A 23605-nucleotide genomic window follows, 5' to 3' on the forward strand; every position below is an offset into this window, starting at 1 on the left:
TGGAAGGCTGGTGCTTGTCACAACAAGATCTTCCTCCCCAGTAGAATCTCACTCCACAGTATATTTTCCCCAACTGATGTTCACAGGGTGAAAAGTCTGATTCATTCTACTGAGACACGTAGTAATAGGCCCCAGAGCATAGTGCGATCAGCCATGGCATCTTACTAGATGTATTATTCCTGCTGGTCATCTGCAGCCTGTTGGATGAGACATTAGAGGAGCCGGCTTGTCACTTGACTGAGTTTGTGTAATATTGCCCTCCGCTTGTCATTCATATCATATTCACTGCGTAGCCGGTGTAGGTATGCGACTCGGCCACGATTGGCTATCATCGCTCGCGGGTAACTAACCGGATTGCGAAATTATGTGGCTTGTATTCCGTACTACCACAACACATTATTGGGAGTGTGCTGGCGACATCTCAGATCATCCTGCTGGATCCTGGGCTGCTGCCCCGCTTCTCCCTTGCAGCAGATTAGTCTGCGGAATCAGAATCATTGACACACAGCCCAAATGCATAGGTCAGCCTCAAAATTGGCAGATCGTGTATAGTATTGTCCTAGACAAGCCAATGGGCGTCCCAACACTACGCTTGCTCGCCTAAGAGATACCTTGGCGGAACATTGTGCATAATTTCCTGAATTCTCTTACTATGGCTGAAGTTGCGCTTCCTAGAGACAGTGTACGCCTCGCTTATCTCAAGAATGCTTTAGTACCTTTATAAAACTGGAAGACTCGATGCTAGCCAAAGAGATCATACTGATGGCTCGCGAGCCCAATGGGTATAACAGATAGCCCTCAATTCCACCTTGTGAGTGAACAAACAGCTAAATAGTACTACGCAGATGCCTGAAATTGTGCCCCGTAGAGGCCACAGCTATCTTTAGCACTCCTTGCGCAACGATGTACTAATAGACAGCTGCCTAATATCCCTATGCTACTGATTTTCATTCTGAATCGCGCTGCTCCTCTGCCTGGCTCCTTACATCGTGTAATGTAGATCCGAATGCCACTAATTTTAAGGAGGGAGTGGCTGTTCTACTGTTCCGGAATGTTAACGCCACAGCTGAAACTTGCTACATGGCAGAGTAGCCAATGGATTGAGGTGCGGTTCATCACTATGCCCGATCTTCCAGGTAGATGATAGCGGCAGCTTTGGCGGTATGGTTTGTTGATTTGATGTGATCTAGTGAAATAAGAAGACACGCACACAACGAGAAGGGGAGAGAGGGAGATGGCAGCTGAGGCGTGAATTGGTATATCCTACTGTCGGTGAGGTCGCCCTACGTGACTAGCCTGTTGTACAAACATATTATAATAAGGAGGTTGACTTCGTGACATGCAGGGGGGCATGTATTGCGCATGACTGCATCAAAGCCCCGCCAATCTTTTCCATGATAGAAGAACTGCAATTGGAACTGAATTTGTCAATTTGCATAATGACGTATTGGCGTCTTGATTCCACCCAATGTTTTACTCTTGGGAGTGATGTGGTGAGCTGACATTGCGTTACACGATCCTCACAAACAGCACACTCAATACTCGTAGTGATGGGTTGTTAGCCCCTTGCAGCTTCGTAGCGGCATTTCTCGGAAGTTGGAGCCGGAATGCCATCAAGTGCTTGCCGCGTCAATCGTGCCTAACCCGTTGGGTCGTGACGGGACTAGACTCAAGGGAATATTACTGCCTTGTCATGGTGCTACGAATACCCTGTTTCACAAACCAATGATATCATTGCTAGACTTGTAGTACCAGAGATTCTGAAACCTCTCGTATACATTTAAGCTGGTGCAGTTCAGCTAGGGTATTTCTTCAGTCTGTTCTGTCCCTAAGTCAATCACAGATTTCTCAAATTTTTCCTGTATCTGATATTTCTTTTCACATCACATTTTGGCAACAGGTAGGGATACAGCAATGACTCTCAATGAAAGTGATACGGCTGGTAGCCACAATCGTTTCAATGGTGCCTCCATTGCCCAGCCTGATGAGATAGGTCCCCCTCGCTTGGGGGTGGCGACCAACAAATGTATAGAAAGAGAACCGGAATTGCAGCAAGAACAGCAGCATCAGCTCAAGTACTGGATGGAGCATTTGATTTCGAGCCGTCCTGCAGAGTTCATATGCGATATGCCACGCCCTAACATTTTGTCCGGCCAAGTTGATCAAGAAAGTTTGCAGATCAAAGGCCCATTATATGATAAAATACACCAATACTGCGAATCTCGCGGCGTTACTGCTTTTGTCGTACTATTAGCGGCTTTCAGGGCTGCTCACTACCGACTGACAGGGGCAGAAGACGCTACAATTGGCGTTCCCAATGAGAGCCACTGGATTGAGGAATCGAGAAATGTGGCAGATGTTCTGAACAAATTTCAATGTTTTCGTCTCATTATTGATAATGAAACCTTTGAGGATCTAATAGATCAAATTAAGGCCACGGCTGCTACTATGAAAGCTAACAGAGATGTCTCGGTTGAGAAGCTCGCTGCGCTTTTGGATCATGGAAGAGATTTTTCCCTCCAGCCGCTCATACGAGTCGCATTTTCATTCCATTCTCAAGATATCCACCCGCCAAAGACTTCCATGAATTATGATACAGATCTAAGCTTTCAAATATTTGACACTCATAACACTTTGAAGTGCTGTGTTGCATTTTCAAAGGATCTCTACGAAAAGAGGACAGTGAACAATATTCTCACCATTTTTCAGAAGGTAATTGAGGGTGGCTTACATGAACCAACGGCACCTATCAAAACGATAAACCTTCTGAAATCTGAAAACTTCAATACACTTGACAAGATGGGGTTGCTTCGAGTCGAAAGAACTGATTACCCTCGCGAACTGAGTGTGGTAGATGTCTTTCAGCAGCAGGTCACCGCCACCCCTACTCGGACAGCGATTAAAGACCGCTCTGGCTCTGTAACATATACTCAGTTGGATGAAAGATCAAACAAAATTGCCTCTTGGCTCTTGGGACAATCCTTGGCACCAGAAACGCTGATTGGTGTTCTGTCATCAAGATGTTCTGAGACTGTTATCGCCTTTATGGGAATCCTCAAAGCAAACCTTGCATATTTACCGCTGGACACGAAGACTCCAGATTACCGGATGAAGGCCATTATATCTTGTATTATGGGCAGAAAGATAATTCTCCTGGGTCCTGAAACGGAAGCGCCTGCTGACCCGGGTGAGATCGAATATGTACGCATTTCCCAAGTCCTTGATGGTGCGAGTAAGAACAACGACATCTCAAGCGAACCAATTGGTCATATTTCACCCTCCGCTACAAGTCTTGCTCATGTCTTGTTTACTTCTGGCTCGACAGGCCAGCCAAAGGGCGTCATGATAAATCACCGCGGCATTGTACGGCTCGTTAAGCAAAGTGGTATTATGACATATGTTCCTCCAGGCGGCGTTACAGCTCATATCTCGAACATAGCTTTCGACGCTGCGACTTGGGAGATTTATAGTGCGATCTTAAATGGTGGTAAACTGGTCTGCATCGACGAGATGACAGTACTGGACTACGCTTCCATGAGTGAGATCTGTATTCGTGAGAACGTTCAGACTGCACTATTCACGACGGCAGTTTTCAAGGAGTATGCTCGAAATGCTCCAGAACTAATGGCCTCTCTAAGCGCTGTTTTTGTTGGCGGTGAACGCCTTGATCCCAACGACCTTCCTCCCTCATTGCGAGCAATAGCTGGAAAGATCATCCATTTGTATGGACCAACGGAAAACACGACGGTCAGTACAATGTACTGCTTGCAACGAGCAGAGTATTGTAGTAATGGCGTGCCTATTGGGCGTGCCGTCAGCAACTCTGGCGCAGTTGTCATGGATTCAAAGCAGTGTCTGGTCCCGTTAGGAGTCATTGGGGAGCTAGTTGTATTCGGCGACGGTCTTGCTAGAGGATATCTAAACCCTCAGCTAGACGAGGGACGCTTTGTATTGATCCAAATTGGCGATGAATCTGTCCGAGGCTATCGAACAGGCGACCATGTGCGCCAACGCCTAGATGGGCAATTGGAATTCTTAGGGCGCATAGATGGACAGGTCAAAATAAGAGGACAGCGTGTTGAGCTTGGAGAAGTTGAATGCGCCCTACGGAGCCATAAGCTTGTTCATGACGCTATTGCTGTTCTTCACTATGGCGATACAGATGGGAACTCGGACGACGCTCGCATCGCCGGATTTGTCACAACTAGCGCAGAGCTTGAGGATGAAGCTCAGAATGGTGACGAATCTCAGATTGTTTCCATGTGGAAAGATCGATATGATGCTGACTCGTATACCGGATTCAATGACATTCGACCGGAGGCTTACGGAAGAGATTTTACTGGTTGGACATCTATGTTTGACGGAAAAGACATAGATAAGGCTGAGATGAATGAGTGGCTTGACGATACGATAGCCACGATCCTCAGTGGCGGGCCTCCGGGCCATGTGCTTGAGGTTGGTTCTGGATCTGGCATGATTCTTCTTAATATTCTCGACGGTCTGCAGAGTTATGTGGGACTCGACCCCTCCGAACGAGCCAACAATCTCATTGGAAAAATGTCGAAATCGTTGCCCGAGCTAAACAACAAGGTGACTATGTATAAGGCCACAGCTGCAGATGTTTGCCGGTTGGAAAAAGCTGCTGCCCCGCCTGATCTAGTCATTTTGAACTCTGTGGCCCAGCATTTCCCCAGTCAGGAGTATCTATACCAATTTGTCGAAGATTTGCTTCAATTGGGTACGGAAATGACTCTATTCTTCGGTGATATTCGGTCTTATGCATTGCATAAAGACTTTCTCGCTGCCCGCGCGCTGAGAATGGCCGGAGACGAGGTCAAGTTAGACACCATTCGCCGAATGGTGGCAGATATGGAGAGAATAGAGTCGGAGCTACTCGTCGACCCGGCGTTTTTCACAGGCCTGGTGTCACGATTACCAGATCGTATTGAGCACGTCGAGATCATACCCAAGAAAATGAGGGCGACTAACGAATTAAGCTGCTATCGATATACTGCAGTTGTGCATGTGAAAGCTGGTGGGCACCAAGCTTCTGCTACTGCAATCAAGAAGCAAATTCGACATATCCCTCAAAGTGACTGGATAGATTTCGTGGAACGAGGTCTAGATCGAGGTTCACTCTTACACTTGATTCGGGCATCATTAGACTCATCTACCTCTGCGCTAGCCATCAGCAACATCCCTTATACGAAGACCATACTCGAGAGACACATGGTTGAATCAATCAGGACCGAGAAAAGCAATGACTTTGTTGGAAATTGGGTCTCTCACATGCGCCAAAGAGCCGAGAGCTGCGCTCATCTTTCAGTCACTGATCTGCACGCTCTTGCTGAGGAAGCGGGTTATTCTGTCGAGATTAGCTGGGCCCGACAGTACTCCCAACGAGGCGGACTGGATGCAGTCTTCCATCAATATGCATCAGACAAGAGAAAAGGAAGAATCTTATTCGACTTCCCCACTGATTATCAGAATCGTCCTTATGCGTCGCTCAGCAGTCACCCTCTGAAACATCAAATTAGACAGAAGACACAAGAGCAGCTCTACGAGTTGGCGAAGACACAGCTGCCTCAATACATGATACCTCAGAGCATAACAATTCTGGACAGTATGCCGGTCAATGAGAACGGTAAAATTGACCGCCGAGCTTTGGTAAATATGATTGAGTCTCGAATAACGGAGAGGGCGTCAATACAGCAACCTACATCAGAAGTTGGACGACAGATGCAGATGATTTGGGCCAATATTCTTCATATGGAGCCAGAAACAATTGGTATCAATGATAGCTTTTTCAATCTTGGAGGGAACTCGATTTCCGCGATGAAGGTTGTTGCTGCAACTCGAAAAATTGGATGGAAGCTCTCAGTGGCTGATATCTTCCGAAGCCCAACTCTATCTGATGTGTCAATGGTGGCGTGCATGTCTACATCAATCACAACCAGAATCCCATCAATTCCCAAAAAAGGGTTCGTCCAGCAATCTTATGCACAGGAACGCCTTTGGTTTCTGGAGCAGCTCTATCCTGGCTTAGCATGGCATCTAGTTCCATGTGCAGTCCATTTTAGAGGGCCGCTTCAACTAGATGCTCTAGCTTCTGCCCTTCTTGCCCTTGAGCAGCGACATGAAACCTTGCGGACAACATTTGATACGATCGAGGGCGAGAATGTTCAAAAAGTACATCCATTCATACCAAATAAACTTCGGATTCAAAATATTACGGCTGATAAGCCGAACAGCCTCGCGGAAGCGTTGCATAAGGAGCACACGACTCCGTTTGATCTGCGCAAAGACCCCGGCTGGCGGGTATCTGTTTTTAAAATGGGCGACGAACATCATGTGCTATCTATTGTCATGCACCACATCATATGTGATGGGTGGTCTCTTGATGTTTTGCGTAAAGAGCTGGCCATTCTGTATAGTGCTGCTCTTCACGGGAAGGACCCTCTCTCAGCCATTGAACCACTGGCTGTGCAGTATAGTGATCATGCTCTTTGGCAGAGACAACAAGATCAAATTGATGAGCACAACCGTCAGCTCGAGTATTGGGTAACGCAGCTTGAAACAAGTCGACCTGCAGAATTACTCTGCGATAAGCTCAGGCCATCTACTATATCAGGCAGGGCAGGTCTGCACGAATTAAGAATCGAAGGGACAATCTACAAGAATCTCCAAGAATTCTGCAGGAAATACCAAGTAACACCATTCATGGTCCTTTTTGCGGTTTTCCGGGCCGCTCATTACCGGCTCACGGGTGTTGAAGATGCTACAATAGGAACGGCCAACGCATGTCGTGACCATTGGGAGCTAAAAGACATGATTGGCCTCTTTGTTAATATGCAGTGTATAAGAACAAAGGTCGAAAATACCACAACACTCGAGGGCCTAATTAGAGAGGTTCAGGCCATGGTTACTGCGTCCTTTGCTCACCAGGATGTCCCATTCGAGAGCATTGTGTCAGCGCTAAGGAAAGAAAGGGACCTCTCCCGCAGTCCACTCGTCCAAATTGTGTTCGCTTTACACTCGCAGCTAAATCTTGCAGAGTTTGCTTTAGAAGACATCGAAACTGAACTGATGACACCTCCAATGGGTTCAAGATTTGATCTTGAGTTTCACCTTTATCAGGAGAAACATGGCTTGAAAGGACAAATCATGTTCTCAACTGATCTTTTCAACCTCAATACGATTGACAACCTAACGTCAGTCTTCCTCCGAATTCTGAAACAGGGACTCGCCAGCCCGAGTGCCGCGATCGAATCGCTACCTTTGATGACAAAAGAAGAGTATGCGAAGCTCAATTCTATGAAGCTCCTAGAGATGGAAACAACGGATTATCCTCGGAATTACAGTATAATTGAGGTCTTTCAGCAGCAGGTTTCTGCCACCCCGGACAAGGTGGCAGTGAGAGATGGCCCTACCAGTCTTACATACTCTCAGCTTGATGACAAGTCAAATCGCCTGGCCCAATGGCTGCATAAGCGCTCATTTGCTTCGGAATCGCTTGTTGGTGTTCTTGCTTCTAGATCTCATCTCACAATTATCGCCTACCTGGGAGTGCTCAAGGCCTGCTTAGCTTATCTTCCCTTGGACCCAACAAGCCCTCTTGGTCGAACTGAGGCCATTCTCTCGTCAGTCAAAGATTGCAAGCTAATTTTAGTTGGACCCGATGCTGAGAATCATGCGAAGCTGCTGGATAGTGTTGATTCAGAAAGTATCACAAGCATTCTCGAATGTCCCGCCGACTCTAACGGATGCATACTAAAGCCGCTCAATAACATCTTTCCTTCACCAAATAACCTTGCATATGTCATGTTTACTTCGGGCTCCACGGGCCGGCCCAAGGGTGTCATGATTCAGCATCGCGGTATTCTTCGACTAGTTGAAAACAAGAAAATGGTCCAGAATATGTCAGGTGCCGTAAATACGGCGCATATAGGGAATGTGACATTCGATGCGTCGACGTGGGAAATTTATCCCACGCTGCTAAACGGTGGCACCCTAATATGCTTTAGTTCTATGGAATTGCTGGACTATAAAACGCTGCCAAAAGCCTTTGCCGATGAGAGCGTACAAGCGATGTTCATTACGCCCGCTTTACTGCGGCAGTATCTGGTTCACTGCCCAGATCTATTTCGCAGAATTCATATTCTCTATATTGGCGGAGATCGGCTTGACCCGGAAGATGCATTTGCTACGCTGAGAGTAACCACAGGCAAAGTTATAAACGCCTATGGACCAACTGAGAATACTTGTATTAGCACATACTTCCACGTTTCCAGCCCTAATCCAGAGAATTGCGTGAATGGAGTACCTATTGGTCGTGTGTTCCCGAATTCTGGAGCTTTCGTAATGGACTCGCGCCAACAACTGGTTCCTCTCGGTGTTGTTGGAGAGCTTGTTGTCACCGGTGATGGTCTTGCAGGGGGATATACTGATCCAAATTATGATCTGAACCGGTTCATCTCGATTACAATTGCTGGAAACGAGACGAGAGCCTATAGGACGGGAGATTACGTACGATACCGTCCAGAAGACGGGCAATTGGAATTCTTCGGCCGAATGGACAATCAGATCAAGATTCGGGGCCAGCGCCTCGAGCTTGGTGAAATTGAGCATGGCATGCTCAGCCACAATGCTGTCAATGAAGCTGCTGTAGTAATTCGACAAAGTGGTGAAGCTAGCCAAGAAGCAACAATTGATGGCTTCATTACCCTTTTTGAACATGACCATGCTCTAGATGTATTGCTAAATGATGAGCAAGAATATCAACAAATCCAAGTTTCTGATGTGAAATCCAACATTCAGGCCCATGGCTCTTTCGATGAGGTCCAACAGGAAGCTGTTGGCCAAGATGTTTTAGGATGGACTTCAATGCTCGATGGGGGTAAGATTGACAAGAATGAGCTGAACGAATGGCTAGACGACACGATGCATACCATGCTAAATGGCGACTCGCCTAAAGAGGTTCTAGAGATTGGAACGGGCTCTGGCATGATACTAATTAACCTACCAAGCAGCCTTCAAAAATATGTTGGCCTGGAGCCTTCGGAACGAAACATTGAGGTTATTAAAAAGCTGGTCGAATCAAACCCGTCCTTGAACAGTAAGATTCAGATGTACCAAGCCACTGCTAAGGACCTTAATCAGTTACACCTCTTAATATCGCCCGATCTGGTGATTTTGAACTCAATTGTTCAATATTTTCCAAGTCAAGACTATCTATTCCGAGTCATAGAAGACCTGGTCAAGTTAGACGGGAAAGCCAAAACATTATTCTTTGGGGATGTCCGCTCCTACGCACTGCACAGAGAATTCCTAGCGGCTAGAGCTTTGCAAATTTCGTCAAAGTATGCGAATGTGTCTCTGGAGGACTTTCAACACATTATGGATGACTTGGAGCGCGCAGAGTCAGAGCTGCTTATTGATCCTGGGTTTTTCACCGGGTTAAGAGACCATCTGCCTGATCATATTGAACACGTCGAAATTATTCCAAAGATGATGAGCGCTACCAATGAGCTTAGTAGCTACCGATACACTGCAATTGTGCATGTCCAGGCACAGCACCCACCATCCACGGCGAACTCGCAGCATATTCATGAGATTGAGAAAGATGACTGGATTAATTTCGAGGAACAAGGACTCAATTATCACACTCTAGTTCAAATGTTGAATAATCCATCAAATGCAAATGGGATAGTTGCTGTCAGCAATATCTCCAATGCGAAGATGATTTTGGAAAGAAGTATAGTCGATGAGTTCAATGCCAGGAATGCTGCTTTTGATAGCACAGATTGGCTTGCGACTGCAAGACAAAAAGCCGAAAATTATGCATCTCTAGCTACAATTGATATAATGACCTTGGCAGAAGAAACAGGTTACCATGTCGAGATAAGTTGGGCTCGACAATTTTCGCAACGAGGAGGTTTTGATGCTGTTTTTCATCGCCACCAGAAGATCGATGGATCAAGAACGCTGTTTAATTTCCCCACTGACCATTCAAACCGATTACCCCATACACTGAGCAGTCACCCATTACGACAAAAATTGAGACTGCAGGCCCAAGAGCAGGTTCTTGAAATGCTTCGTCTTCAGTTGCCATCCTACATGGTGCCCCGCACAATCACCGTGCTAGACAAGATGCCCATCAACAGCAGCGGCAAACTCGATCGCCAAGCACTTGCTAAGCAACGTGTTAATGGGAAATTGAGGCGACCAGTAGAACAGCAGCCAACAACGGAGGTACAACGACAACTTCAGTCAATATGGGCCAAAGTTCTGGTTATTGACCCGTCAACCGTGGGACTGGATGACAACTTCTTCCATTTAGGTGGAAGTTCTATTGCTGCGATGAGGGTTGCCGCTGAAATTCGAAAGGCTGGCTACCATGTTACTGTGGCTGACATTTTCCGTCATCCAGCACTACGCGATCTCTCCAGTCAAACTCACCCAATGGCGACCAATGTCACCGAAGAATTTGCACCCTTCTCCCTCTTAGGCGATGGATTTAATAAGATGGAATTCTTGCAAGAGCTTTCGAATCTCTATGGCATAGATCCCGCACTTGTCTGCGACGCATACCCATCTACGTCTTTGCAGGAGGGCCTCCTGTCCCTCACCTCAAAGCAAAATACAGATTATGTGTTGAGAGCAGTGTTCAAGCTATCATCATCAATTGATGCACAGAAACTGCGAAACGCATGGGAAACAATATTTTATTCCCTACCCATCTTACGCACTAGGATTATCCAACATCGCACACTCGGTACCGTCCAGATTGTCATGCATGAAAAGATTCAATGGGATAGCGCATCCAACATAGATGAATATCTCAAGACGGATAGTAAACTGCAAATGGGACCTGGTCAACCACTTACACGGTATGCATTTATTCAAGATAATTCAGGATTGGACAGGTGGCTTGTGTGGACGGTTCATCATTCTCTCTATGACGGGTGGTCACTGCCGCTCATCCTGGATTCGGTCAGAAAAGCCTACCAAGGCAGCGAGATAAATCCAGGACCACAGTATCAGGCATTCATTAAGTATATCAAGAATCAAGACGATATTCAGGCTACCCGATACTGGAAGGAGATGTTGGATGGCAGTGGATGCGTCTCCTTCCCAACACTACCCCCTTCTATAGACCAACCTACAGCTGACGGATCTGTCACTCACTGCATTTCACAGCCAGGACAAAGACGCTCTGGTATAACAAAGGCTAACTTGGTTCGCGCCTCATGGGCTCTCGTGGTTGGAAGAATGACCGCTGCAGAAGAAGTTACCTTTGGTGCTACAGTATCTGGGAGGAATGCACCAGTAGACGATATTGACTTGATGATGGCGCCGACTTTTGCAACAGTCCCAGTGCGAATTAAGCTGGCTCAAGCTCACAGTGTGGGCGATTATTTAACAATGGTGCAGGAACAGGCAACAGAGATGATTCCGTATGAACAAATGGGATTACAACGAATTGCTTCCGTGTCTCCAGAGGCAAAAAACGCTTGCCGATTCCAAACGCTCCTCGTCGTCCAATCACAGCACGCTGACGATATAAGCATGCAAGATGGAATTGAGTTGGACCAAGACTACACACAAGGACGGCCAGCCGATACCTACGGCTTAGTTCTTGAGATAAATATCATGGAGCACATTATTAAAGTTTCCGCAACATTCGATTCCAGGATGATCGAACCCTGGATGGTGAAGAAGTTACTGGAACGGCTGGACAATGTTATCAACCAGCTGGACCAAGCAAGCCCAGAGCAGCCACTATCGCAAGTCGTAATAATGACATCTCAAGACATCAGTCAAATTTGGGAGTGGAACCGCAATGTCCCTTTGCCGATAAACCAATGTCCACACGAGCTAATTGAGGAGCGATCAAAAACCCATCCTGCTTCTATGGCTGTTTGCGCCTGGGATGGAGAACTCACTTATGGGGAACTCATGCGCCTTGCTGATCACCTTGCTCAGTATCTGACGTCACTGCAGCCAAATAACGGAACCATCATTCCTATCTGCTTTGAGAAATCCATGTGGACGATAGTTGCGATATTTGCAGTTCTAAAATCTGGTGCAGGCTTCGTCCTCCTTGACCCATCGCTCCCAGAACAACGACGACGGGTAATCATTCAACAAGTTGAGGCAAACATTATTTTATGTTCAGCTGCTCAAAAGGCATCATATGTAGGCCTTGTACCTAAAATTATCACTATCACACCACAATTTTTTGCAATGCACTCGCCGATCCAATCGCCGGTCCACCGCTGCAATCCCACTTCACCAATGTACGTTATATTCACATCAGGAAGTACTGGAACACCAAAAGGCGTTGTTGTTACTCATGGTAACTATGCTACGGCACTTGAACATCAAAAATCGGACTATGGGATCACAGAGAACTCAAGGTTTTTTAATATTTCATCTTACAGTTTTGATATGTCGATTGAGGGCATTTTCCGACCTTTATATGTTGGCGGGTGTGTATGCGTGCCGAATGAGCAAGAAATGAGAACCGACTTGGTTAAGAGCATGAATAATCTGAAGATAAATTCGATGATAACTATACCTTCGGTACTTCGATTGCTATCCCCAAGCCAAGTACCCAGTCTACGGACCATACTGATAGGAGGAGAAGCTGTCTATCGCCAGGATGTTGAGCAATGGTGGGGGAACTCGCAGATTATCAACTTATATGGACCCAGCGAATGTACCCCTGTAACCGTTGTTAATAATTCGCCTGCAAGCCCTGAAGCGGCTTGCAATATCGGAACAGGGGTTGGCTCAGTGACTTGGGTCGTGGATCAAGATGACCACAACATTCTGGTGGCTCCAGGATGTGTAGGTGAGCTTGTTATAGAAGGCCCACTAGTTGGTCCTGGATACCTCAACAATCCGGAGAAAACCGCGACAGCATTCATCAAAGACCCTCTATGGCTTTTGAGAGGTGCTCAGGGCCAGACAGGAAGGTCTGGTCAAGTTTATAAGACAGGCGACTTGGTTAGCTACAACATTGATGGCAGCTTGAGATACGTCGCCCGGAAAGACCTTCAGAGAAAGATCCGTGGCCAGCGCATAGAAATCGGCGAAATAGAGCATCAGCTGGAGAGCCTGTTGATTCACGATGGTCAAATAGTTGCCGATATCATCGAGCCACAAGGTGGCAATTCGAACCAACTGCTCGCAGTGTTCATCAAAAGGACAAATGCCCCGGGCCCAAATCGGGGTAGCTTACAGGATGCTGGGGTATCCGTATCAGCAATGCCATCATATGTAACCCGTAAGCTCTCCGAGCGTTTACCTCATTACATGGTGCCCACGGTACTCTTCACTTTACAGGATATGCCCAGGAGCATATCAGGAAAGATTGATCGTCAACAGATTCATCGAATAGGTGCCTCATTTACAACTCAACAACTGGCAGAAATGCAAACAGCGATGAACGGGCCGAAGAAACCTGCGAGATCGCAAAAGGAGCGGCAGATTCAAGAAATTTGGGCAAGCATACTGGAGATCGATCCAGAATCGATTGGCCTTGATGATAGTTTTGTTCATTTGGGAGGGAATTCCATCATTGCTATGAAGATTTCTGCAGAAGCTCGTAAATATGGAATCCGACTTGGTGTTGCCGATATATTTGGTCGTCAAACGTTGCGCGACATAGCTGAACAGGCTTATGTATTAGAAAGTTGCGAGGACGCGATTCCATGTTTGCAGCAGTCTGGGCCTGTGGAACAATCGTTCGCCCAAGAACGCCTATGGTTCTTGGACCAACTGCACTCCAATCTACAATGGTATATGATGCCTTTGGCGTTTCGTTTACGAGGACCACTCCAGTACAATGCTTTGAAAGCTGCTCTTCAGGCAATTGAGCAGCGTCATGACACTCTGCGAACCACGTTCGAATCAAAAGACGGCATCAACATGCAGCTAGTCCACGCTTTCCAGCCCCGTGAGCTGAAAGTGACGGAGATACCATCTTCGAATCAATCACATTCTATCCGGCTGCTTGAGCTGGAACAAACCAGACCATTCGATCTTGGGACTGAGCCTGGCTGGAGGGTAACACTTTTCAGGCTCTCGGATAATGACCATATCTTGTCAATCATCATGCACCATATAGTTTCTGACGGTTGGTCAGTTGACATATTACAGAAAGAATTGGCAGTATTCTATTCTGCAGCTCTTAGAGGTGACGAAGATCCGACCTCTTTGGTTGATCCACTACCCATTCAATACGCCGACTATTCAATTTGGCAGAGGCAACAAGGCCAAGTCGATAATCACTTGCATCAACTTAACTTTTGGACTGAACATTTACAGTCAAGTAATCCCGCTGAACTGCTCTGTGATAAACCAAGGCCACCATCTCTTTCGGGAGCAGCCGATATTTACCATCTTAGAATCGACGGAGCTCTTTATCATGATCTTCAGATTTTTTCTAAGCTCCATGGCGTAACTCCATTCGCAGTATTGTTAGCAGCATTCAGAATTACCCATTATCGCCTAACAGGTGCTACGGATGCTACTATTGGAATTCCCAACGCAAATCGAGACCGTTGGGAATTAAGAAATCTAATCGGATTTTTTGTCAACATGCAATGCATTCGAACTGTTGTAAACGAACAATCTTTTGAAACATTTATCGGGCAAGTTCATGATGAGATGTTGCTATCTTTTGCGAACCAAGACGTCCCGTTTGAAAGGGTCGTGGCAAGCCTAGAAAAGGATAGAGATTTGTCCCGCCACCCTCTGGTGCAGATTGTTTTTGCCCTTCATTCACAGCGAGACCTTGGAAAGCTCAAACTTGAATCTATTGATGCGGAGCCTATCAACCCGTCAACCACCTCCCGATTTGATCTCGAGTTCCATTTCTTTCAGGAAGACGAAGCTCTGCAAGGCGAAGTAATTTTCTCAACAGATCTGTATAACAACGACACAATCAGCAACATGACGGCCATCTTCCGCACCACTCTAGAGCTTGGAATTACCTATCCTACCATGGCAATCGATTCCTTGCCATTACTCAGAGACGACGATTTATTCACGATGCGGCAATTAGGGTTATCTCAAATCCAACGGACGGACTACCAGAGGGACTCCAGCATTATTGATGTCTTTAGTCAACAGGTAATTAAGCAAGCGAACAAAGTGGCTGTTAAAGATTCAACTAGCCAAATGACGTATACTGAATTGGATGAGAAATCAACCATGCTGGCAAACTGGTTGGCACGTCGGGCGCTGGCTCCAGAGACATTGATCGGAGTACTTGCCAATCGATCATGTCTTACGATCGTGGCATTTTTAGCAATAATCAGAGCTAATCTCGCTTATCTGCCTCTAGATACAAGAACCCCAGCCGGCCGTATGGAGACAATCTTGTCCTCTATTTCAGGTCGGAGACTTGTCTTACTCGGGCCTGGAGTGGCACGCCCGACCTTATCCCTCCCCAGTGCTGAAATTGAATTCGCCTCGATTGAAGAGATTATAGGCAAACCGACTATGAATCTGGGAAAGAATCTCACGTTATCGAGCCTACCGAATGCAAAGAGTCTGGCATATGTCATGTTCACTTCTGGATCAACCGGCATGCCGAAAGGAGTGATGATTGAACATCGAAACATCCTCCGGACTGCAGAAATAAGCACCACAATGCAGCACCTTTTGCCTGAACTAGTTATAGCGCACGCATCAAACATCGCATTCGATGCTTCGACCTGGGAGATATATACTGCTCTGCTAAATGGTGGGACATTGATTTGCCTTAGTCACACCACCTGGTTAGATTACCGCATTTTGAGAACAGCCATTGAAGAGGAGCATATCCAAGCTTTATTTATCACACCAGCACTACTTAAGCAGCATCTTCTTCACCGTCCACTCCCCATTGGCGGAGTAGAGGTGCTCTATGTCGGAGGAGATCGTCTTGATCCTCACGATATTGCAATTGTAAGGGACCTGACGAAAACTAAAATTATAAATGTATATGGCCCGACCGAGAACACCAGTTACAGCACGCTATACGAGATCACGGATCAAGAACCTATGACAAATGGTATCCCCATCGGTCGCCCATTGAGAAACTCTGGTGCCTATGTAGTTGATTCGCAGCAACGATTGGTACCTCTTGGGGTTGTTGGCGAGCTTCTAGTAACGGGCGATGGCCTCGCTAGAGGTTATGTGGATTCAAGACAAAATTCAGGCCGGTTCGTTTCTTTTAAAGTAAATGGGGAAGTAACCAGAGGCTATCTCACAGGCGACTATGCCCGATATCGCAGTGATGGGCAGCTGGAATACGTTGGCAGAAAGGATGGACAGGTCAAGATTAGAGGCCAGCGGGTGGAATTAGGAGAGATTGAACATGCAATGAAAAACCACAAATCTGTTCGTGACGCAGTTGCAATTATAGTGCAACAAGATGGCGATACAAACGAACCACAAATTGCCGGATATGTCACCCTTCACGATGATAATAACGAGAAATCGGTGGACGATGAGCAGGAATATGAGCAAGTCAAAGAGTGGGAAGACCGTTTTGACATCGAAACATATTGCTCTCTCGACAATCTCCACCCTGAACAGCTCGGAAGAGACTTTGTAGGATGGACATCCATGTACGATGGTGAGAACATTGACAAGGGTGATATGAATGAGTGGTTGGATGACACTATTGAGGCGATACTTGGAAGTAATCCCGCCGAGCATGTCTTGGAAATAGGGTCAGGCTCTGGAATGATTATGTTCAACCTGAAGGACGCATTGAAATCATACGTCGGCCTTGACCCATCAGAGCGCGCTGTCAATTTAATATCCAGAAACCTCAAAATTCTCCCCGCTCTCAAGGAGAAGACAAAGATATATAAGGCAACCGCCACGGATTTGAATCGGCTAGAAGCAATCACATCATCAGAATTTGCTGTGCTGAATTCTGTTGTGCAGTATTTCCCTAGTCAGGATTACTTGTTTAGAGTCATTCAGGACCTTGTTAATCTTGGTGGCATCAAGACTATTTTTCTCGGCGACATCCGCTCTTACGCACTTCACAAAGACTTTTTGACCTCGAGAGCATTACACTTATTGGGCGATCATGCGACAGCTGGAGAAGTGACACGGGTTATTTCCGACATGGAGCGAGCAGAATCGGAGTTACTTGTTGATCCCTCTTTTTTCACCAGCTTGCCAAGCCGAATACCCAGCATAAAACATGTTGAGATTTTACCAAAGAGAATGCACGCAACTAATGAGCTCAGTTGCTATCGTTACGCTGCCGTTATCCATCTTGTTTTGGAGAGTGAGCGAGAAGTTGTTGTGATCGAAGGTGACAAATGGATAGACTTCGAAGAGCAGGGCTTGAATGCCGAGGCATTAAAAAAACTGTTACAGAATCCTTTGGCTCCATCTATCGTGCCAGTAGGCAACATTCCCAACGCAAAGACAATTCTTGAGCGGCATATCGTTGCATCGTTATCCGATCAAAACCGGAACGAAACAAGCTCATGGCTATCTACAGCTCGTAAAACGGCAGCAGCCTGTTCCTCACTATCTGCGATCGACTTGGATTTAATTGCTCACGACTCGGGATATCAAGTTGAAATCAGTTGGGCTCGCCAACATTCCCAGCGCGGAGGACTTGATGCTGTGTTCCACCGTAGCAAGTCTGCCGAAAGCAAAGCCAAAAGCAAGCCCCGAAGACTCTTCCAATTCCCAACTAATCATCTTAACCGGTCTTACCACACTTTCACTAGCCATCCTTTACAACATCACCTCCGGCAAAAGATCCAACATGAGATCAAAGACATCGTGCAATCCCACTTGCCACAGTATATGGTACCTCATTTCATTGCAGTGATAGATCAGATACCCATAAATGAGAATGGCAAAGTCGACCGCCGATGTCTTGTACAAAGTATGCCGATACAAAAACCACGAGCTATAGTACAGCCTACCACGGACAACGAAAGGGAAATGCAACGGATATGGGCAGACGTGTTAAATATAGCGCCGGAAAGTATTGGAATTAATGACAGCTTCTTCTACCAAGGAGGAAGCTCGATAGCCGCAATGAAAGTTGTTGCTGCGGCCCACAGAGCTGGATATGAGCTTGCCGTCGCAGACATCTTCCGCACCCCGAAGCTCGGAGAACTCGTCGCATGTAGCTTTCAGCGAATCAGCAAGGTCACTGAGATAATCCAGCCGTTTGAGTTGTTCAAGAATGTGGATATAAACTCCCTTATACGAGGTGTATCAACTCAATGTCAGCTACAACCCGCTAAAATTATCGATGCGTATCCATGCACTCCGTTACAGGAGGGCCTTTTAGCCTTGACCTCAAAACGACAAGGTGACTATGTTATGCAAGCAGTCTTTGACATTCAGCCTGGAGTAGCAGTTGAGAAACTGCGCCAGGCATGGGAAACCGTCTTCAAAGCATTGCCACTTCTGCGCACTCGAATTGTTCAGCATGTTGATCTTGGTATCATACAGGCAGTAATCGACGAATCAATTTCCTGGGTCGAGGCAACTGGCCTAGACGAGTATCTCGAGGCCGTACAGAAGTTACCAATGGGCATTGGCCAGCCACTAACTGCCTTTGCCATAGTCAGTAACACTACAGGAACGCCTTCATGGCTAGTATGTAGCATGCACCATGCTTTATATGATGGATGGTCTCTCTCTCTTATCATGGATGCTGTGAGCAAAGTATATCTAGACGAGCAAATAGACCAGGGGAGCCAATTCCAAGCCTTCATAAAGTTTATCAAGGAACAAGATGAGAACCAGACGATGGATTATTGGAAGACGTCTCTAGAAGGCTACGATAGTGTGCCATTTCCATCTCTGCCACCGTCAGTTACAGAGCCAAGGACGGATACATTCCTAGAATACACTATTCCTCATCCGCAATCGCAATCAGACATCACTCCGTCGAGTTTGATCCGTGCCGCATGGGCTTTAGTGGTTGGTAGGATGACCAATACGAAGGATATCGTTTTTGGGGCCACTGTTTCTGGCAGGAATGCGCCTGTGTCTAACATAGACAGAATGGCTGCCCCGACTTTTGCAACCGTGCCCGTTCGTATCAAGTATTCTGCCACTCAGAAGATTTCGGCATACTTATTGGCAGTGCAGCAACAAGCTACCGACATGATTCCATTTGAACAAATTGGATTGCCTCGCATATCTCATGCGTCTGAAGCGGCTAAGTTAGCATGTGGGTTCCAAACAATACTCGTTATTCAACCAGAGGAAATAAATGACATCCCGGACATTTTGGGGATGAACCGTCGGGATGATAGTTACAACACGCAGCTATCAGATCCCTATGGCATTATACTTCAACTGCAGCTCAGCCAAAAGGGAATTCTTGCTTCAGTAGGATTCGATTCGCGAGTCATGGAGCCGTGGATAGTCGACAAGCTGCTTGAGCAACTTCAAAGTGTTATGCACCAGTTAGACTGTGCAAACTCCAACCAGACACTATCGGAAGTTAATTTGGCCACACCTGAAGATCTGGAGCAGATATGGAAATGGAATGCAACGGTTCCATCGCCAGTAGACCGGTGCGTTCAAGACGCTATCGAGGACAGGATCATCCAATCGCCTGCCGCAGAAGCCATTTGTGCTTGGGATGGCACCTTGACTTATGGAGAGTTATCTCGTCTCTCTACAGAGTTAGCGGTACATCTCATAAGCCTCGAGGTTGGCCCGAATATGACGATTCCGCTCTTATTTGAGAAATCTATGTGGACTACCGTGGCAATACTTGCCGTGTTAAAGACTGGCGCTGCATTTACTCTTTTAGACCAAGCCCACCCATTGGAGCGCCTCCGAGCAATTATCAGCAAGGTCACCGCGAAGTTGATTCTGTCATCGAAAGTGTTGCAGGGTCTAAGTTCTAAATTAGCCAGCAGAACAATCGCAATCGACTCGGAATTTTTCGCCAATCTTCCCAAACAATCTTATACTCTACCACCGTCTCCGCCTCTTTCATCTCCTATGTACGTAGTTTTCACCTCGGGTAGCACTGGAACGCCAAAGGGCGTAATAACATCTCATGGGGCGTTCTCATCGGCAGTTCACTACCAGTCAAGTGCCATGGGGTATCACTCTTCTGTACGCGCCTACGACTTTTCTGGATATGCGTTTGACGCTTCGATTGGGATAACATTCATGACTCTCGCATCTGGAGGGTGTTTGTGCGTGCCATCAGATGCAGACCGAAAAAACAATCTCACATCATCTTTGGTGGCGACCAAGGCGAATCACGTTGATTTGACGCCCTCAGTATCTCGCACGCTTCAACGGGAGCGTTTAGTCGATCTCAAGGTCTTGGTTATTGGCGGTGAGGCTGCTACTCAGGGTGATTTCCAAGGGTGGCCTAATGGGGTATCTGTAATAAATGCATACGGCCCATCTGAATGTACACCTACCAGCACCATTCAGCACTGCTCTCGAGATAAAACCAATCCTTCAAACATTGGCTTTGGTGTAGGAACAGTCACCTGGATAACAGATCCGGATAATTCACAAAGATTGTCACCTATTGGGGCCATCGGTGAGCTTGTTCTCGAAGGTCCTCTAGTAGGCCTCGGTTACCTGGGAGAGCCGGAAAAGACTGATTCGGTTTTCATCAACAATCCCACTTGGCTACTACATGGTGCACCCGGTCACCATGGACGGAAGGGGCGGTTGTATAAGACAGGTGACCTGGTCCGATATAGCTCGGATGGCAGCCTCGTATTCATAGGGCGCAAAGATGCCCAAGTCAAGATCCGTGGTCAACGAGTTGAACTTGGTGAGATTGAGAACTGTTTGAGGGACTCCGTCCCAAATCTGAAAGACGTCGTGGTTGAAGTAATTCCACGAAATGATGGGGTCCCCTCGAATGATCGATTGGTAGCCTTTCTCTCATTCACTTTGCCTTGTGATACAAGGGGAGATGGATATGCCGACCGGCTTCCGAAAAATTCTAAGTCATCATTTAATGCCCGCTTAGTAGACTTGCCCGAGCAGGTAGAGGACGTGCTATCAGCTAGCCTACCTGGCTACATGATTCCAACGGCTTACTTTGCCGTTGATTGCATCCCAACCACTCATTCTGGCAAGACAGATCGTCGTCTCCTGCGCGAGATGGGATCCAGCTTCACAGCAACACAGATTGCCGAATCATTCAAAATTAATTCGGGACTTAGACGCGCCCCGCTTACGGAGATTGAACGACTGTTACATCAGATTTGGGCGCAGGTTCTGGGTATTGAGTCCCAAGTCATAGGAGTAAACGATAGCTTCTTCCGCCTTGGAGGTGACTCTATTTTGGCAATGAGAATTTCGGCAATAGCTCGTACTGAGGGAATTAACATCTCGACTGGCGATATCTTTGCCGAAAAAACTATTGCTAAGCTTGCAGTGGCCGCTCGTGTGCAAGAATCCAAAGATGAATCATCAATGTCACCCACGTTTTCGTCTCAGGAGGATATTCTCAACTTTTACAATCGTCTTCCATCACATGTGGAGGTTTCCAGCCTCGATTCTATTGAAGACGTATTACCATGTACAGCTATTCAAGAACGCATGCTAGAGGCACGGGCAAAGAATCCAAGACTTTATGTGACCGAACTTGGCTTGGAGATCAGGGCTAAGGGCAACAATTCGGTTAGTTTCCAACGAATTCAGCAATCATGGCAAACCGTTGTACGAAGACACAGTTTATTGCGTGCCGTGTTCGTCCGTGGATATCCAGGCGGATCATTCCAGGTCGTTCTGAAGGACCCGATTCCAGGTATATCCCTCCTGCGGCGAGAATTTAGACGCTCGGCATCAAACAAACAGTTTATGGACGCCTCATTCCATGAATCTGGTCTACAACACCATCTGTCTGTCTATCAGACCAACGAGACACGTACCTATCTTCGTTTTGAGTTCAACCACGCTCTTGCAGATGGCCAAGCCATCGACATCCTCGTCCGAGATTTCCAGCTTGCATACGATAATCGTCTCGAATCTAACTGCCCACCTTATTCAAGCTTCCTCAAGTATACTATGGCACAGTCTCACGAGCAGGGTCGTCACCACTGGTCAGGCTATACGGATGGCATTGAGCCTTGCTTCTTGCCTGCCTCTACGCAAACCACAAACAACGCTCGAGGAACGTTTAGTATTGATGTTACAGGCCTAGACGCGCAAACGATTACCAAATTCTGTGCAGAACGAGAAGTCTCCATAGCAAATATCCTACAAGTCGCTTGGGCCATAGTTTTGAGGCACTGGACAGGATCACGAGCTCCCTGCTTCGGTAACATTGTCTCAGCGCGAGATGCCCCGGTTGATGGAGTTGACGAAATGATGGGACCTCTATTCTATCTGATGCCAAGTCAAGTTCGGTTACATGATGATCACACTATTATAGATATCTTGAGGAATGCCCGTGAAGAGTTCGTGCAAAACGTGAGGCATCAGGCTTACTCTGTGGCACAGCTTTGGCAGGACCTCAGAGCTCGTGGCTCTGACAACATGTTCAACACGGCCTTGTCTATTGCTAGACATACTGAAGAGCTGCAAGAGACATCTGATGGGCATTCACTTGACGTGATAGATAATTCTGACCCAGTAGAGGTATGTGATTCAGCGCCTTTTGTATGATGCAAGCTAACACAGACACAGTACGCCGTCTACATTAGAGGCGCACTCAGTGATGAGTGTGTGTATATCTCTTTGGAGTTTTGGGAAGAGCATACGTCCAGAGCAGATGGTGGAAAGATAGCAACTGAATTGGGCAAAGCAGTTTCACTTGCTGTGTCACACCCCGAGTGGGATATAGGGAGTCTTATGGGAGAGTTATCTGCTGAGTGAAACCATTTACATTGTATATTTCTTTCTTTTGTTCAATCTTACGCCTTTTTTAAATTTCACAGAAAGATTTAATATGTTCCATCATCTCAATCCCCACCTGGTTCGGTATTGAGTTAGGAGTGCAAGACTCCAATGATAGTTAATCTAACCCTCCCTCCCATTTTACTTTATTGCAGAGTACGGTTTTGCACTTCAACTAAAATAACATCTCGAATCTAGCTAGACAAAAGAAACTACAGACGTGCAATACCACTCGCAGCCTAGCATTGTTCAATAGCACTACTACATAAGCGTAGGTTTGATTCATGTTAGACTCCGTAAAGGCTCCTACCTACCCTAGAGCCATCGAAGATTGCCCGATCGATGATGCTATCGTCTCAGACATTACACGTCTGTCGAAATGGCGGTGGAACTGCCCTTTGGTTCCACTTATAGTGACCAACTGTTCGGCTTACCTTTATCGGGCGTTTTGGGATTTTTGGGCTTACTGTGAGGTAAGCCGAACAGTTGGTCACGAAAGGTGAAACCAGCGGGTAACGCAACTTCTCCAAGGTTAGATCTACCAACGGAAATCAGCGGCATGGTTTTGTTGCAGGTTGTGATCGGACTGTACACCGCCGCAATAGTTCCTACAGAATGGTTGAATCACAAGAGGGATGAGCATGTCTTTGCTGCTCAAAATTCGGCTCTAACCGGCTAGAAGAGCCCCAGTCCAATCCCTACCTGCAGGGAATCGAAACCACGG

The 23605-nt window shown here is 46.7% G+C and overlaps 1 protein-coding gene across 1 annotated transcript; it reads left to right on the forward strand.

Annotated features, from left to right (window-relative positions):
• Window positions 1-1914: 1914 nt before the first annotated feature.
• TRIVIDRAFT_68467 (non-ribosomal peptide synthetase) lies at window positions 1915-22860 on the forward strand (the record flags this gene model as incomplete). Its single annotated transcript, XM_014097174.1, has 2 exons — window positions 1915-22623; window positions 22672-22860. The coding sequence occupies 2 exons, from the start codon at window positions 1915-1917 to the stop codon at window positions 22858-22860; spliced, it is 20898 nt and encodes a 6965-aa protein (XP_013952649.1).
• Between the last annotated feature and the right edge of the window lie 745 nt (window positions 22861-23605).

Source organism: Trichoderma virens (assembly GCF_000170995.1).
Source record: "Trichoderma virens Gv29-8 chromosome Unknown TRIVIscaffold_86, whole genome shotgun sequence".
In the NCBI taxonomy this organism is placed as follows: domain Eukaryota; kingdom Fungi; phylum Ascomycota; class Sordariomycetes; order Hypocreales; family Hypocreaceae; genus Trichoderma; species Trichoderma virens.